This window comes from Carassius carassius, chromosome 35, assembly GCF_963082965.1.
Source record: "Carassius carassius chromosome 35, fCarCar2.1, whole genome shotgun sequence".
Classification (NCBI taxonomy): Eukaryota; Metazoa; Chordata; class Actinopteri; order Cypriniformes; family Cyprinidae; genus Carassius; species Carassius carassius.
Genome location: NC_081789.1, coordinates 22,001,216 through 22,016,296, shown reverse-complemented (window position 1 = coordinate 22,016,296; position 15,081 = coordinate 22,001,216). Strand labels below are relative to the sequence as shown.

The 15,081-nt window shown below is 37.3% G+C and overlaps 1 protein-coding gene across 3 annotated transcripts in view; it reads right to left on the bottom strand.

Annotated features, from left to right (window-relative positions):
• Nucleotides 1–15,081, bottom strand: part of LOC132115759 (phospholipid phosphatase-related protein type 5-like) — a 57,919-nt gene that overhangs the window by 34,005 nt on the left and 8,833 nt on the right. For 2 of the 3 annotated variants that reach the window (XM_059524168.1, XM_059524169.1), the window contains exon 3: nucleotides 8,104–8,292. In XM_059524168.1, the coding sequence (XP_059380151.1) occupies nucleotides 8,104–8,292 (189 nt within the window). Of the gene's footprint in view, nucleotides 1–8,103; nucleotides 8,596–15,081 lie in introns of those variants that run through there. The other variant, XM_059524170.1, reaches the window with a different exon arrangement.

Genomic DNA, 15,081 nt, shown 5'->3' with positions numbered 1-15,081 from the left:
TTTGCTCATGAGTCTGGGTTTGATTGAGGTAACGAGACCAGGATACGAACACACATGAGGAGCTTGAGGCTCTTCCTGATCTGTCAGAGTGATTTAAGAGCTTGTCCAGCTCCTATAGGGTTTGCTTTTGGGGCTTATAGATGCAAGCAGGATCTTCTGCTTCCAAAAGCCGAGCGACTTAATCTCACATTCTCAAACTGCATAAACCTCCACATAAAAATCTGGGTAGAGAAGCGTAAGAGTTTGGTGGCCTCTTTGCCCCCCTCCTTACTTCAAAACAGTAGCAAAACCGCTCAAGGCTTTACACACATACGTACTGCAGAATCTAGGTTATGAGCATCCAGCAGAAGAGAAAATGATCAGAAAAGACAAGAAAAATAAGGGGAGGGGGGGTGGACAACATAGCGATTTGAGAAACACATCATTGCTTCTATTTGATCTCTACATCCATCAGGAAATAGATTTAAACCAGGGCTGTCAATCAAATTACTTACACAAGGTGTAGATCAATCAGATAAATCACATATTATATCATAGCATATATTTGTAGACAAAAACTAATTTAAGAGAAAACTTAAACACTATCATGGTATGTACATACAATTTAAATGTATACTTGCATTTTTCTACATATGTAATGCAAGAACCTCACAGGAAAAATAAAAGCTTGACAATTTCCAAATGAAGAAGGATATTCAACAGGAAAAAAATGACTTGATTGTATCCATTAGGAATTTATTGGGTTGTGAAAAATGGTCTCTGTACAACAGGTACTTAGAGGGCTGGAAAAATAAGTGAGTTTGGGGATGTCTGCTAAAAAAGGAATGCAATTTATTTGATAGATTATGAAATCATATTTTTCTTGCACTGAATAATGAGATTAATATCATGCTGATATTAAAGGTGATGCATGCCGTTTTTGTACCACTAGTATCATCAAGGAGAACAGAAGAAAAAAAATCAGGTTTCCCGAAACAGGTTCCCTATATCCCATTGGTCAAGCAAACTGATAGCCCCGCCCTAAACTCACATCATTGGTTGAGCTGCTTGTAAGGACATGCTGGAAAGGATTCTTTCATAGCAACTACTATTAGAAACTAAAACAGTATGACTGCCTTAACAACAGGAGGTCTAAAAGTAGGTTAACTAAATGAGCTTTAAACAGTGTATATACTGTCAGTGGTTAAGCACTAGATTGCATTTTAAATGGCCCTGTCACATGTACATTCAAACTTTTTTCACTTGTTAAAACCTGTTAATATTCTGAAACGGGTTAAGATTATATACAATTATTATAGTACAGATGGTTTCAAGCGCATGAAAACTATAAATGTGGTTTAATATTCAGGGTTAAGCTCCAAGCACAAGGTTACAGTCATGCACCTCAGCAGGAATACCTCAACATTACACCACGCTCTTATGTTGTATGTTTTCACACAAGCTTGCCAACCTCAAGTGCTGCCTGTAGAGCTCAAGAAGAGGACGAAACATCCAAAGGATACAGCTGAACTCATTTCCTGGCTTCTTATTTTTACACAAACTTGGATTAAAACTGTTAATTAACAGCTTTACAGAAACATATGCTCATGTTTCTGCATAACGTCACTCCAATAGATGACAGCACAATCATGATGTGTAGCCTGATGCTAATGCCCAACAGTGGGTCAGTAAACTCAACCATTTCCAACCTAATGGGCTAAAACTCCATAAACACACACCAATTCAAGCATGAAGTCCTGATCACTCAGCTAGACATGAACATCTGTTGGTTTCTCGCAGGGCCCAGATGATCGCGGTTGACAATGGACTGATATTTGTTTGGACTATGTTAATGAACAGCTATTTCATATTCTTTGTGGCCCATTTTCTGTTGACAGTCTTTTTCAGATTGTTTCATAGAGCAGAGAGAAATCTAGAGGTTTTTTATATGAATGTACTGAATAAGGAGAATATACTAATGTTGTGAAACTAAACTCCAGAGTCAAAACTTCCTGTTGTTCCTCATTACAATTTTAAAATCACCTTTTTTTTTTTTTTTTTTTTTTTACAGAAACCCTTCAGCCACTGAATTCAGTATCATTAGTGGGATGTGAAAGGACAACTGACAGAAGATTATAAATATATTAAGACCACGGAGACATAAACATGAGAGATTTAAGCAAAACCAAATCTCAGCAATGGTGCACGTGTTGAATAATCTCTGAAAATTGAGGATTAAGAATGATTTCATGTGATTTCGTCCCAGAAAGAGGAAATTACTAACTCGATACTAACCAGTACTTACAAGCATTTTCATCACCTTCATATGGAAGCTCATTTCTATCACATTAGAAAAAACACACGCTTCGGTAAATCATATTTATGAGACAAAAAGCCATAATTTGCCAATAAAAGCCAACATTTTTATAAATATATCTATTATGCAGACTGACATTGGAACATTGTTTCACCCATATTTTGACATTTTATTTTCACAAAAAAAGTAGACACTTCACTTGCATTTAATATGTATTTTATGTATATGTTTCTAAATTTAATTTGATGCTGACACCAAAATGGCACATCTTGTCTTTTAGCCCATAGCCAATACATTGGGCTAGTAAAAGAAGACCTTTCTCTACGATCTATAAAATTCTACAACAGAGTGTCATTAGACAAAACAACAGTACATCTTCATTACTAAGATGGCTGCCAAGTGAATTGACTTGCTTACAGGGACTTTGTTTGTGGTCAGTACTGACAGAGACTCATTTTGTAATCTTAAGTACTTTACTTATTGATTCCCACTTTGAAAGAAAGTATGCCAGACAAAATACATTCAATATAATGAGTGGTATTACAGATTTAACTGGGAATGATCAGGATAAGTGTGATCACCTACGAACTGTGCAGTAATTTACTGTATTTAAATGATCTAACGATTACATAAATGGCACCTGAATCTATGCACATTAATATAAACAGTCGTAAACTGCTAAATGGATGCAGTTACAGTACATACCATATTTGTTTGAAAGCATAATGGTGGAATTGCCATAAAATTGTGTTTTTGATAATAGAAACTACTGCTGTTAAATTGTCCCTGATGGCAGTAATGACTCAATTGTGAACTCTACTTTTATATACAAGTGTACACCAAGATATAAAAGAAGTAGTTGGAAAGCCTTAACATCTGTAACAGGTCGATATGATAGAAGATGATGATTTCAGGAGCAGACGGCTGTCATCTGTATCTGTGGTTCAAAAAAACAGTGTTTGCAAGCGTAATAGAAAAAAAAAACACCAATTCAGAGGCTTCAAAGTCAGTGAGAGACAGAGATCAAAAACAGCATATGCTTTACTCAATAAAAAAAAGGAAAAGGGATTTTCAGTGTTTTATAACACTTTAATAATTTTAATTGATAACTTTGCCTTTTGAAATCCTTAACAAATCATTAATGTACCATATTTACAAATAACTTTTGAAATACCCTGAACCTTTTGATGACAGTTCTGTATAAATCAAATATATACACACACAAATATATATTTTTATATACTGTGCACACAAAATATGATACCATCTGACAATAAAAAAAACAGTTTGCTTTCTTAAAAAAAGAGAGATAGAGATAAATAGGAATACAAAATAAAAAGTTATTTGTGAATGAACTGCATGAAATTTTCATGAATATATCTGGGTCATATTTCACCTCTTGATCAAAAAGTAAATAAACAAATAACACGAGGTATATTTTAGGACTATTAATATATAATATTTTAATAAATAATTATTGTGTGCAAAATATATATTATTTAAATCATAAAGTATTTATCATAATAATATTTGCAATGCATTTAAATTTAGACTGATTTTAAATTAATGTTTATTATGTTGAGACATCATGTTTTGCAGTATGACAGTTACAACATTTTTGAACAAAATTTGCTTAATATGAAATTGTACATGCAAAAAAATAAAAATAAATAAAAAAGAAAGCTCTCACAATAGGATATTCTTTATTTAGATATTATTTCTTATAAATAAGACATTTCTATGAGACTCACATAAAATGACATCAAGCCGTAAAACACTAATTGGAAGCTTTTTTCATAAGGGAGTCAGAGAAATATGGGCATGCTTATATTAGCTTATTAGTTATAGTTATTAGTCATGTGGTAATTGCTTTTTTGTCCTGAGTGACTTCAGCACGTCTTTATTACAGGAACAGTCCCCCTAGAGCAATCTGGGTTAAGTGTCTCGCTCAAGGGCACATGTTGATAGGGGCGTTTTAATGAGTGTGCATGAGATTGCGTTTGGTATTCAATATAAGCCGTTTTTATATACAAGTGCACTTGCAAATCATGAGCTAAAATGACAGATCACATTAAAGAAATGGTTCACCCAGAAATGAACATTTGCTGAAAATGTTCTCACTCTCTAAGGCCATCCAAGATGTAGACGGGTTCGTTTGGATTACTTGTGGATTATTGTGATGCTTTTATCATCTGTTTGGACTCTCATTCTGACGGCACCCATTCACTGCAGAGGATCCAATGATTGAGCAAGCGAAGTAATGTAAAATTTCTCCAAAAGTGTTCTGATGAAGAAACAAACTCATTTACATCACAGATGGCCTGAGGGTGAGTGCATTTTCAACAAATGTTCATTTTTGGGTGAAATATTTCTTTAATTTTGCCACAGCTATTGGCCCGGCCTTGCACTATGAAGTAAATCATGAAAAGTCATTAAATGTTTGCTCATTAAAGTTTGTTCATTATAATCTCTGATGAAGAATGGGCTTTGTTGTGGTTTAGCACATTTGACAGTGATCATCAAATTCCATTCATTATCAGAAGATTTATCAGTATTAAATAGGATTTTACATATAATCTGTTTTAAATGAAGATGTGATGGGAATACTAGTCTGCCTTATCCAAACGTCTGACTCTCTACGTGTGATATCGCACAATCGCATCCAAATCCAGCAGCGGACTTATGTTGAGGGATTTCTTTAATCATTCGCTTTTGCAAGACTTTTCCCCTTTAAGCCACACCTTAACGCATCAATGTCATTTTTGCCAATTTCAGCTCAAATTGAGCAATAACCCTGTCTGAAGCTCATATCTTTCCCGAAAGCCTTTCAGACTACAAATCACTACGTGATGGTTTCAGTACGAGTCCGTCGTGGAGTTTATGAGCACTACTTTATGAAGATAGAGTTCATCTCTCTTTACGACAGCTCTGGCTGGGGTCACAGTGTTGCGACCTCATTGATATTTTTACTGTCTAAAAAAAAACAAGAGCCAATATCTGTCTGTGCTACTCAGAAAAGTGATGGGGGAAAAAATATAACAACCGAGCTGCCATGTAGCAACACTTATAATCTGACAGCACTGTAAATGAAAAATGCATCTATTTGAGACTGGAAACGGTCTAGGAGGGAATCACTGAAAATAAGTATTTATATTTAATTTTCTTTCTTCCATTCATCTTCTTTTGCATTCGAAATATGAAGACATACCAGCCTAGCTAAACATACCAAAAACTGCCATACTTTTGGCTGTCCACACTGCAGTTTATTCTAGCCAAAAACCACTCAATTATTAGTAAAATAATTTAGCTACAAGAGCTACATGACATTTCTTATACAAGCTAGGTAACGACGACGCCGTTCATGAAGAAAATTAACTTTTCAGAACTGATCCGATACCAAAATTTCTGAGTATCGGACAATACCAATACCGATCCGATACCAGCACAGTTTTCTTTTCTTTTAATTATTCTTTTACCTCATTGTGTGTTGACCTGATCATCACTCTTTTGTGTGTTATTCACAATCTACTAAATATTTTTTTTTAAAAATTACAAATAAATATATATATAATTATAATATATGAGAAAAATAGTATCATAAACTAGGTTAGTGGATAATTCAGCAGCAAAAGTTACTCTACAAAAATGATGAGTTCACAATAATTTTATAAATAAAAACAGTTAGTGGGGGCAAAAATAAAAATAAATAGGTGTGATCTGGTAAAATGTTACACATTGCTCTTGGTGGTGCTTTATAATGTTTTTGTGCCTTTCTTGGGGCTTCACAATAACACAGAATAGTAACTTAGGTGTGCAGTATTTTTCTAATAATTCAACTGCCCATCATCAATTATTCCTTACTTGTGGCACGTGTAGCCAAAATGACATTTGGACCCTGGCATAGGGTTGCATTTACTTGCAACTAAATATCTCCAACCAAATTTCTGAATGGCAAAAAAAAATAATAATAAATTGTCCACTGAATGTTATTGACCCAAGAAAAAGTTAATAAATAAATAAATAAATACAAATCTGCATGACATTCTCTTGTATATTTAGCAGAAACAAACTCAAATAAATCTAAATCAAAATGATCAAAAGCAATCCTAAGATAAATAAATAAAAAATGAAACCAAAAGTGAACACAGTTGTCAGTGAATAGTCAAACTAATGAAGGCATTCAGTATTGGGGCAGTGCCTGCTGTGATCTAACATCAAAGGCTTCGTCTTCAGCTAGATATGAAGGAGAGGGGGTTTTATGATATGCAGGTTTAATTTATGCATGCAGGAATAATGAAATCTCATTATGCTGATTTACCAAGACGGAACATGTGCAGTAAACATATTTGGATCTGGTTAATTATACAGTCCTGCATGCATGAAAATTAGTATTCTATGCAATGGTTTAAAAAAAAAAACCTTTAAATTATAAATAAACATACACAATAAGCAGAGTTGAAATGTATCTGAATGTGAAGGTGATGATGAACAGCAGTGTCGACTATGACTCATACACAAGTCTTAAAGACTCATGGTGTGCATTATTTCTATACCTCAGACAGCATCACACAGCACTGTTGCACGTGTTCCCAAATGTGTTTTTTTTATTAAACCTCTCTCTTATGCATCTCTAGCTTGAATTGCTTTCATACAATCACTTGCACGCTGCTCAATCAATAATAAATATATAGCATGTTAAAGTGTTCGTTTGCATATGTCTAAAAATCAAAGCAGAAATCAAGCAAAATTACTTATCCAATCAAAATCTAAAACAAGTCATGTATTAGTTATTATAGAACCACTTATCCCATGGCACTTGGCAAAAATATCAAACCACTAATCAGTCTCTAGCCGGATCTACTTCCATGCAATCATTTCTCTAATCAATCGAAGTCAAGTTTTGCATCAAAAAAAAAAAAAAAAAAACTAGTGAAAATCAACAAACTCAAATCAGTATTAATAACTATTAATGACAGTCGATATCAAGTGATCACATCAATCTCAGGTCTGATAGTCTCTCATGTAATTATTAATTTGTGAGGTCCTTAATATGACGCATAATTGAAAACCAATATGAAAATCACTTGACAATCATAACCTAATACTCTGTTAATAAATATCAAGTCTAAATCAAGTTTTGCATCTCGAGTTTGATTTGCTTCCATGCAATCATTCAATTGATAATCCATCAATGCAAAAAAATAAAAAATAAAAAAATACTAATAATTAAATAAATTCAAGTGAAAATCACTATCAAAAACTCAAATCATTATTCTTATTAAAAACAATCAATAACAAGTGATCACATCAATCTGATAACCTTTAATGTAATTATTAATTGACAAATTATTTAAAATGACGTATCACTGAAAACCAATATAAAAATCACATAAATTATAACCTCCTCTATTAGGGAAAACAAATATCAAGTAATAACCTATAAATCAGTTACTAATCTGGTGTGCTTTCAATCAATTATCAATTAATCAACACTTAACAGGTAAGTCTATATGAAGTCAGATATAAATCAGTTTGAAATAACTTATCAATCTTGATGCAATTATCATTTTTTACTCAATAATTGTGAAAGCACTTAAGATAAATCAACTGATCACTTATCAATCTAAACACTTACATATCCCCAAGTTATCATTTATAAATCTCAAGCTTAATCGCTTTTATACTCATTCATTTATAAACAAATACAAAGCATTTATCAATGATAATCAATATAAACTAATCGCGTATCGATCAAGTTATCATGTATCAACCTCAAGCCCTATCTGGCACTGTCTTGAGTGACTCACCAGCAGCGTGGGGACCCCGGAGACCACCGCGTACAGCAGGGCGGGCGGGATGGCGCTTGTGTCCTCGGGTCCGAGGTAGGGTTTCGTGTACGCGATCTCGTAGCAGAAGAAGCCCTGCACGTGCACGTTGAACGTGTCCGTGTACTCGAAGTAATATGCCAGCATGACCGTCCCCGCCATGATCACCAGCTGGAAATAAAGCATGGTCGTCAGAGAGTGGGGCAGGAACATTTACCAACAATCCAGTGGAGAACCTCCAAACATCTGAGCTCTCGTTATACTTCCCGCATCGCGCCGGGATCCGACGCTCCGAGCGCACGCGAGGTTGGCACGCGAAGACGCACGCGCTCGCATGGCACAGCGCTCGAGTCGGAATGAGAGAGCGCGAGAGAGAAGAGCGCGATAAAGTGTCACCGTGCGCTCCTCACAAGCTGATGATGAAGAGACACGTCAGGCGCCCTGCCCTCGCCCCACTACCATCATCATCATCATCATCATCCGCTCAGAGGGTTTAAAGGCGCTATTCCGTCAGTCACCAAATGTCACCTCGTCTCTATCAGCTCTGTCTAATAGCAATTAAACTGGCTATTTCTGTAAAATATACTTATTCACAGACAGTACAATAATAATAAGAAGAAAGAAAGAAATCAAGTGATGATGATGAAGTTAATAAAAACTTTGATCGATTATAATATAGTGCGCACACTAACAAAAAATATCATCAGGTCGCTCATGTTAAAAATAAAATGTAAACAAACATGATAGTTCATGCAGGGAATTGTGGGAATGCTTATTTAAAGAAATTCATATTTTTTTAGCTTCTAAAATAAAAATGATGTATTCACACACAAGCATGTTTGATTCTGTGAATTGAGAGGACTTTCCATAGACTTCTATTACTTTTATACTGACCAAACAATATGTTCTATCCCCTAATCCAGGGATTGACAAATTTGGTCCTGGAGAGCCACAGTCCTGCAGAGTTCAGCTCTATCCCTGAAAAAAAAAACTCACCTGCCTGTAGCCTTAGTAATCTTGAAGACATTGATTAGCTTAATCAGGTGTGTTTGATTAGGGTTGAAGCTGAACTCTGCAGGACTGCGGCTCTAGGACCAAACTTACCTACCCCTGCCCTAACCCTAAACCTACTACTTACAGAAAACCTGTTTGCATTTTTACACTTTCAGATAAACATCATTTACTATTTTGAATCATTTTCCCCCCTCGCAATGTCAAAAATTTCAGGTTTTACTATCCTTGTTGCACAATGTGGCATAAACAAGTACACACACACCTATCTAGATAGATAGTAAAGGGACCTTATATTCAGCCAAGTATGGTGTCACATACTCAGAATTCGTGCTCTGCATTTAACCCATCTTAAGTGCACACACACAGCAGTGAACACACACAAACCGTGAACACACACCCGGAACAGTGGGCAGCCATTTATGCTGCGGTGCCCAGAGAGCAGTTGGGGGTTCGGTGCCTTGCTCAAGGGCACCCAAGTAGTGGTATTGCCAGCCCGAGATTCGAACCCACAACCCTAGGGTTAGGAGTCAAACTCTCTAACCACTAGGTCACGACTTCCCAGATAGATAGATAAGGGTGGGAAACTAGGGAAGGGGCTCAGGAGGAGGACGAACACCCAGGAGGGGGCCAGCAGACAGAGTCCAGGTTGGAGGCAATGGAGGGAGGAACCAGGGAGGAGACAGGAGTGGCTTGGAGCAGGAGGAGTCCAGCTGGATCCAGGACACAGCCATGATGTCCACCCACAGTGGAGCCGACGGAGGGAGGAGCCATGGAGGAGGAATGGCCGCCGACTACAGGGGGCCGACCAACGGCAGTGGAGCAGGTGGTGGAGCAGCACGAGGCGGAGGAGGAGAGCCAAAGAGCCATGGCGACGGAGAGGATCCGGAGGTCCTAGGTGGAGCAGATGGTGCAGGCGAATGATACAGAGATGTGGAGGCTGCAGTGGAGCCGGAGTGAAAGAGGACTAAGGCGGAGCCGAGGGGATGAAGGAGCCTGTCGGAGCCAGAGGGATGAGGTGAAGCCAGAGGAGTGGAGTCCCAAGGCGCAGGATGGTTGATGCCGGACCAAGGCGGAGCTGGAGGGCACTTACTAGGAGCAGGCACTGGAGGGCACTTTCAAGGACCGGGCACTGGAGGATCGGAAATCCCCTTAGGGCTGGACGAGGGAACCAAGGACGAAGGAGGGCTGGGCGAGACCAGCGTAGATGACGGAGAGAGGAGAGGGGGCAGTTCAGAGTACCAGTCTACTAGATACCCCTCCTCGGTTTGGCCCTTTGGGCGTTTCATACTCCGCTCACCCACAGCCGTGGTGCAGGGGGCAGAGCTCCTCTCACACCATCCGTGGCTTTCTCCCTTGTGGCAGGCGTTGTTGCTGGTTCACACACCTCAACTGATGTCACAGCCTTTGGGTCCACGTGATCATTAGCTCTGTCACTCTCTCTAGCGATGGTTCGTTGGTCATGGCGGGCTCTGGATCTCTGTCAGCGGTGGGCTTGGATATGCGCTCCACACATCGGGGAGATGGTGGGCTGGGCTCTGGGTCAGGAGTGGCACAGGCGATAAATTCCTGGGAACCGGAGATCCATTTCTCGCCAGTGTCCACTCCACAAAGGCAGTGAATTTTGCTTGAGGGCCATCTTTGGATGACGGTGCTCTGCACAAGGTGTTGAGGCTGGCCGTGTTGTCCAGATAGGTGGTGAGATGGTGCCACAGCCAGAAACTGGTATGACCCCCTAGTGAATTTCCCCCCTGCTCCAGTAGAAGGAAGAGGAAGAATTCAGGGCGAGTGAAGGGATCCATATGGGCACAACAGAAATAAAACACTGGGGGGGAAAACACGGAGGTAACTGTTTTCAGGTCGGAGATTTTGTCACACTTTGCCTAAGTCGAGGAGCGAGGAATGAGGAAACCAGGAATGCACAGAACAATCTTCTTTTAATTCAATATTCCAAGGGAATACACAGGGTAGACAGGAGCACTGGAAACACATAGGTGGACATACAATCTCCGACAAACATGAACTGAATGGACTAGGGCTTATAAACGCAGGATAATTGGGGAAACACAGGTGCATGGAATAACAAATTAATGGGGACACGGAACACATGTGGAGGGAAAAACACCCTCAATTTCTGGGGATAAAAAGTGTAAATATAGCCATTTCACATTACAGTAAAACTAGTGCCATTATTTTAAACATTTTAATAGACTAACTTTTACAGAACATTAAAAAAAATTCTACATTTCAATTACCAACTTTACATTTCAGACCCAAAAAATATAAAAGAAAGGCAAACTGTTTTCTTCATAAAAAGACAAAAACTAATACTCCTACTAAGAACTGGTGGCAAAGAGTTTTCTCCCAAAAGGTTACACTGTTTTTTATTGTTGAATAACAGCATAACAAACAACATATTCAAACAAAAAGCCCAGCACTGATCAGCTACAGCTATATTTAATTAAAACGTCTTTGACTTTATCTCAAAAGCTTTGACACTTTCAGCTTTATCAGTTATCACATTTTTTTTTATTAATAAACCTCATCTATTAAAACAGCTGTGATAAAGTCTAATGGGGATTAATTTTTCCCTTCGCCAAAAACATCAATAAAACTCGACTGAGACATTTTGAGGAATCATCTGCCCTGCTGGAAGCCCCCTCAGATGTTCACATTAACCTCGCAGAGAATCAATTACAGCGCTAGCATATGTCTAATAGGGTGACGTGGTAGAGCCGTACATCTGTTAAAAACTCTAGGAAAACTAATCATGATAATTGGGCAGATGTTATTTACATTACTGTGACAATCAGAATGTGTTTCCACAGAGAACAAACACAACAGTCTGGCTAATAAATGTAGGTGTGGTTTTCATGATGGGAGAGGAGAGATTGTTCTTAATCTTAGCATCACTAATTATACTGTGATATTATTTTGGTAATTTAGTATAATCATTATATAGTACGTTATATATTGGCTTCTGAAACCTATTTCTTTGAGTTCAGACCAATAAATCAGAGTCCTAATGAAGATGTGTTAGAGTGCATCACTTCAGACTATTACAGAAAGAAGACAATATTACAAATTAATGTAACAAAATACACATTAAGGGACTAAACGATATTCATAAAGCACTTAAAAGCAGAAAACTTGTGCACATTTAATCGCTGCTTCTATAAACAGCACCTAAAGTATTAAAAGACTAATGACGGAAAGCAACTTCGAAGCAACTTGCGAACTTTATCTTTCCCGCCACCCTTCATGAGGAATTCATTGCCTGTCTTCATTGTACTTGAGAAGATCTGAAGGGATTTTCTTTGCTGTTTTCTAAATATTTGTGTCAGGCTCAGAAATATTAAAATAAATGCTACTTTATGAAAGGAGCAATACAATACAACATCTATGCAATGATTTTAAATGTTTAACCATAACTTTGTGCTTTACTTCTAAGAGTACAAATAAGGGTTCTGTCAATTCTGTTACTAATCTTACTTTACACTGCTAATCTTAAAATAGTGTACTATTGTATGTTTTGTAAGTCACATGATCCCACGATGCATAACATTTTTTTCTTCATTTTGATTGAACACTTTATGGAACTTTTAAAGGGTTCTAAGTATGATGTGCCTTATGGAAATCTTTAATGATTTATATGTATTCTAAGTGTAAAAAGCATTAAAAACCTGTGCCGTTAGGCTGCAGTGTCATCGTCAATATGAGAGCAGCATTGGATGAGACGGTATTTGGATGTTAAAGCTCATATACTGGATTCTTCCAGAAAGGGCTTTTGGTAAACAGCCAACAAGAGTAGTTAATTAGTGTTTGAGGGCCACCATACTTCATCTAAATAAAATGATTCAACTACAAAGACTGCATGTTTGATTAACATCAATTAGAATAGTCTGCCTGAAACATTAAACGTCTGAAATAGGCCTCATTTAAAAACCAAAAACACAATGACAACTCCACAAACATAGAAGAAAAGAGGTCAACTGGTTGCATAAAATTCTGTCATCTTGTGCATACTGTGGCTTGTCTGATGAAATAAGTACTCTTTTCATAACTAAGTGAAGAATTTGAGAAGGTCTGGACTCTTCTGAGCCTGCAGAAGGAAGCTCAGTATCAAAGCCAACACTATAGTATATGAATGTTTTAGGCAAGTATAACGAATAAGAACTCTCTCTCTCCCCTTCTTAATAGTTTGGCTCTGCTTGCTTAGCGGCTGTTCCATAACTTATTCATACAGCTCATGATTCTTTTAAATGACACCATGACTTTAAGACATATGCTTCACAGAGCACTTTAATCATCCACTTTTTCCATATAAAGGTGTGGGTGTAATGAAGCATAAAACTCAATATTAATGCAGATAACTCAGGAAATAAGGCAGAGAGAAGGCAGGGCACACATACTGTACATCCTTCTCTCTCTCTTTCTCTCTCTTTCTCTCTCTCTCTCTGCCAGCAGTCTTCCTCTAAGCAATAACTCGCTTTTATGAATGTCACAGAGAATAACACTGACACCAGAAAAAGTCTCATTACCTGAAAGGGAAAACTTCCATTTTTTTGCCTCTTGTTTTAGGTTTTATAGGGCCAACCTTTTGCAAATGATACAAAGACATTTTATAGAGAGGAAAATTTATGTAGCCTTTGATTTAATATGACATCTGTTATGTTAACAGGTTCTTTTACATCTGTTTTTGTGGTAAAGGTATAGTCCACCTAAAAATGAAAACTCTTGCCATTATTTACTCACCCTCATGTTATTTCAAACCTGTATGACTTTCTTTCTTCGGTGGAACACAAAAGAAGAAACCAATGGCACATAAGCCTGTTTTATCTAGCCTTTAATTAATTAGATCATTTCAAAAATCTCAAATTTGTGTCACTGCTAGACAATTACATAAGAGATTAAGTAGAGCAAGCGTCTCATTACAGCAAATTAAACCCAAACACTTAATCAGGACACAGTGGACTGGATTCTTACGAAATAATGACAGGCTGACTGTTCAGCAAGGGTGTAGCATGTAAACAGACATTTAATTGTTTGATCAAATACTGTATATTGGTAGGGACATACTGGTATGGTATCTACTAAATTCTATGCCCTAGAAAATCAAAACAAGAGATGTCAGACTTTGAAAACAACAGTTCTCTCCTTAAATATGAAGAAGCCAAACAACAGATTAGAGTTGATCTAAATTTCATAATTTCATAATTATAATAGACCCTATATAATAAAGTCAGACATTGAAGTGAACTGCTGTTTTTGTTTGATGTTTTGTAGGCCTCCTGTTTCATAAAAAAACAAAAACAAAAACAAGATTATTGATACACGTTCCAAAGTCCCGATTGGAATCAAAAGATTTACAAAAAACAATATCCGAAGTTCTGATCTAAATCAAATTATTTGTGATGTGCAAAGATCTGATCTGAATCAAAAGATTCATGAACCAACTACAAAGTTCTGATCTGAATCAAAAGATTCACAAACCCGCTTCAAAGTCCCGATCTACATCAAATGATTCACGATCTGCGTTTCGAAGTCCCGATTTGAATCAAAGGATTTGCGAACCCACAACAAAAGTCCCGATCTGAATCAAAAGATTCACAAATCTGCTCCCGATGTAAATCTAATGATTCACAATCCACGTTCCGAAGTCCCGATTTGAATCAAATGATTTGCGAACCCGCACCGAAGTTTCGATCAGATTCAAATTATTCGCTAACCTGCTATGAAGTCCCAATCTGAATCAAATAATTTGTGAACCCACAATGATGTCCCAATCTGAATCAAAAGATTCATGAATCTGCTCCTGCTCTTAATTAAATGATTCACAAACCCACTCCAACACTTCCGATCTGAATCAAAATATTTATGAATCTGCTCCGGATCTAAGTTAAATGATTCACAAACCCACTCCAAAACCTCCGATCTGAACCAAAAGAT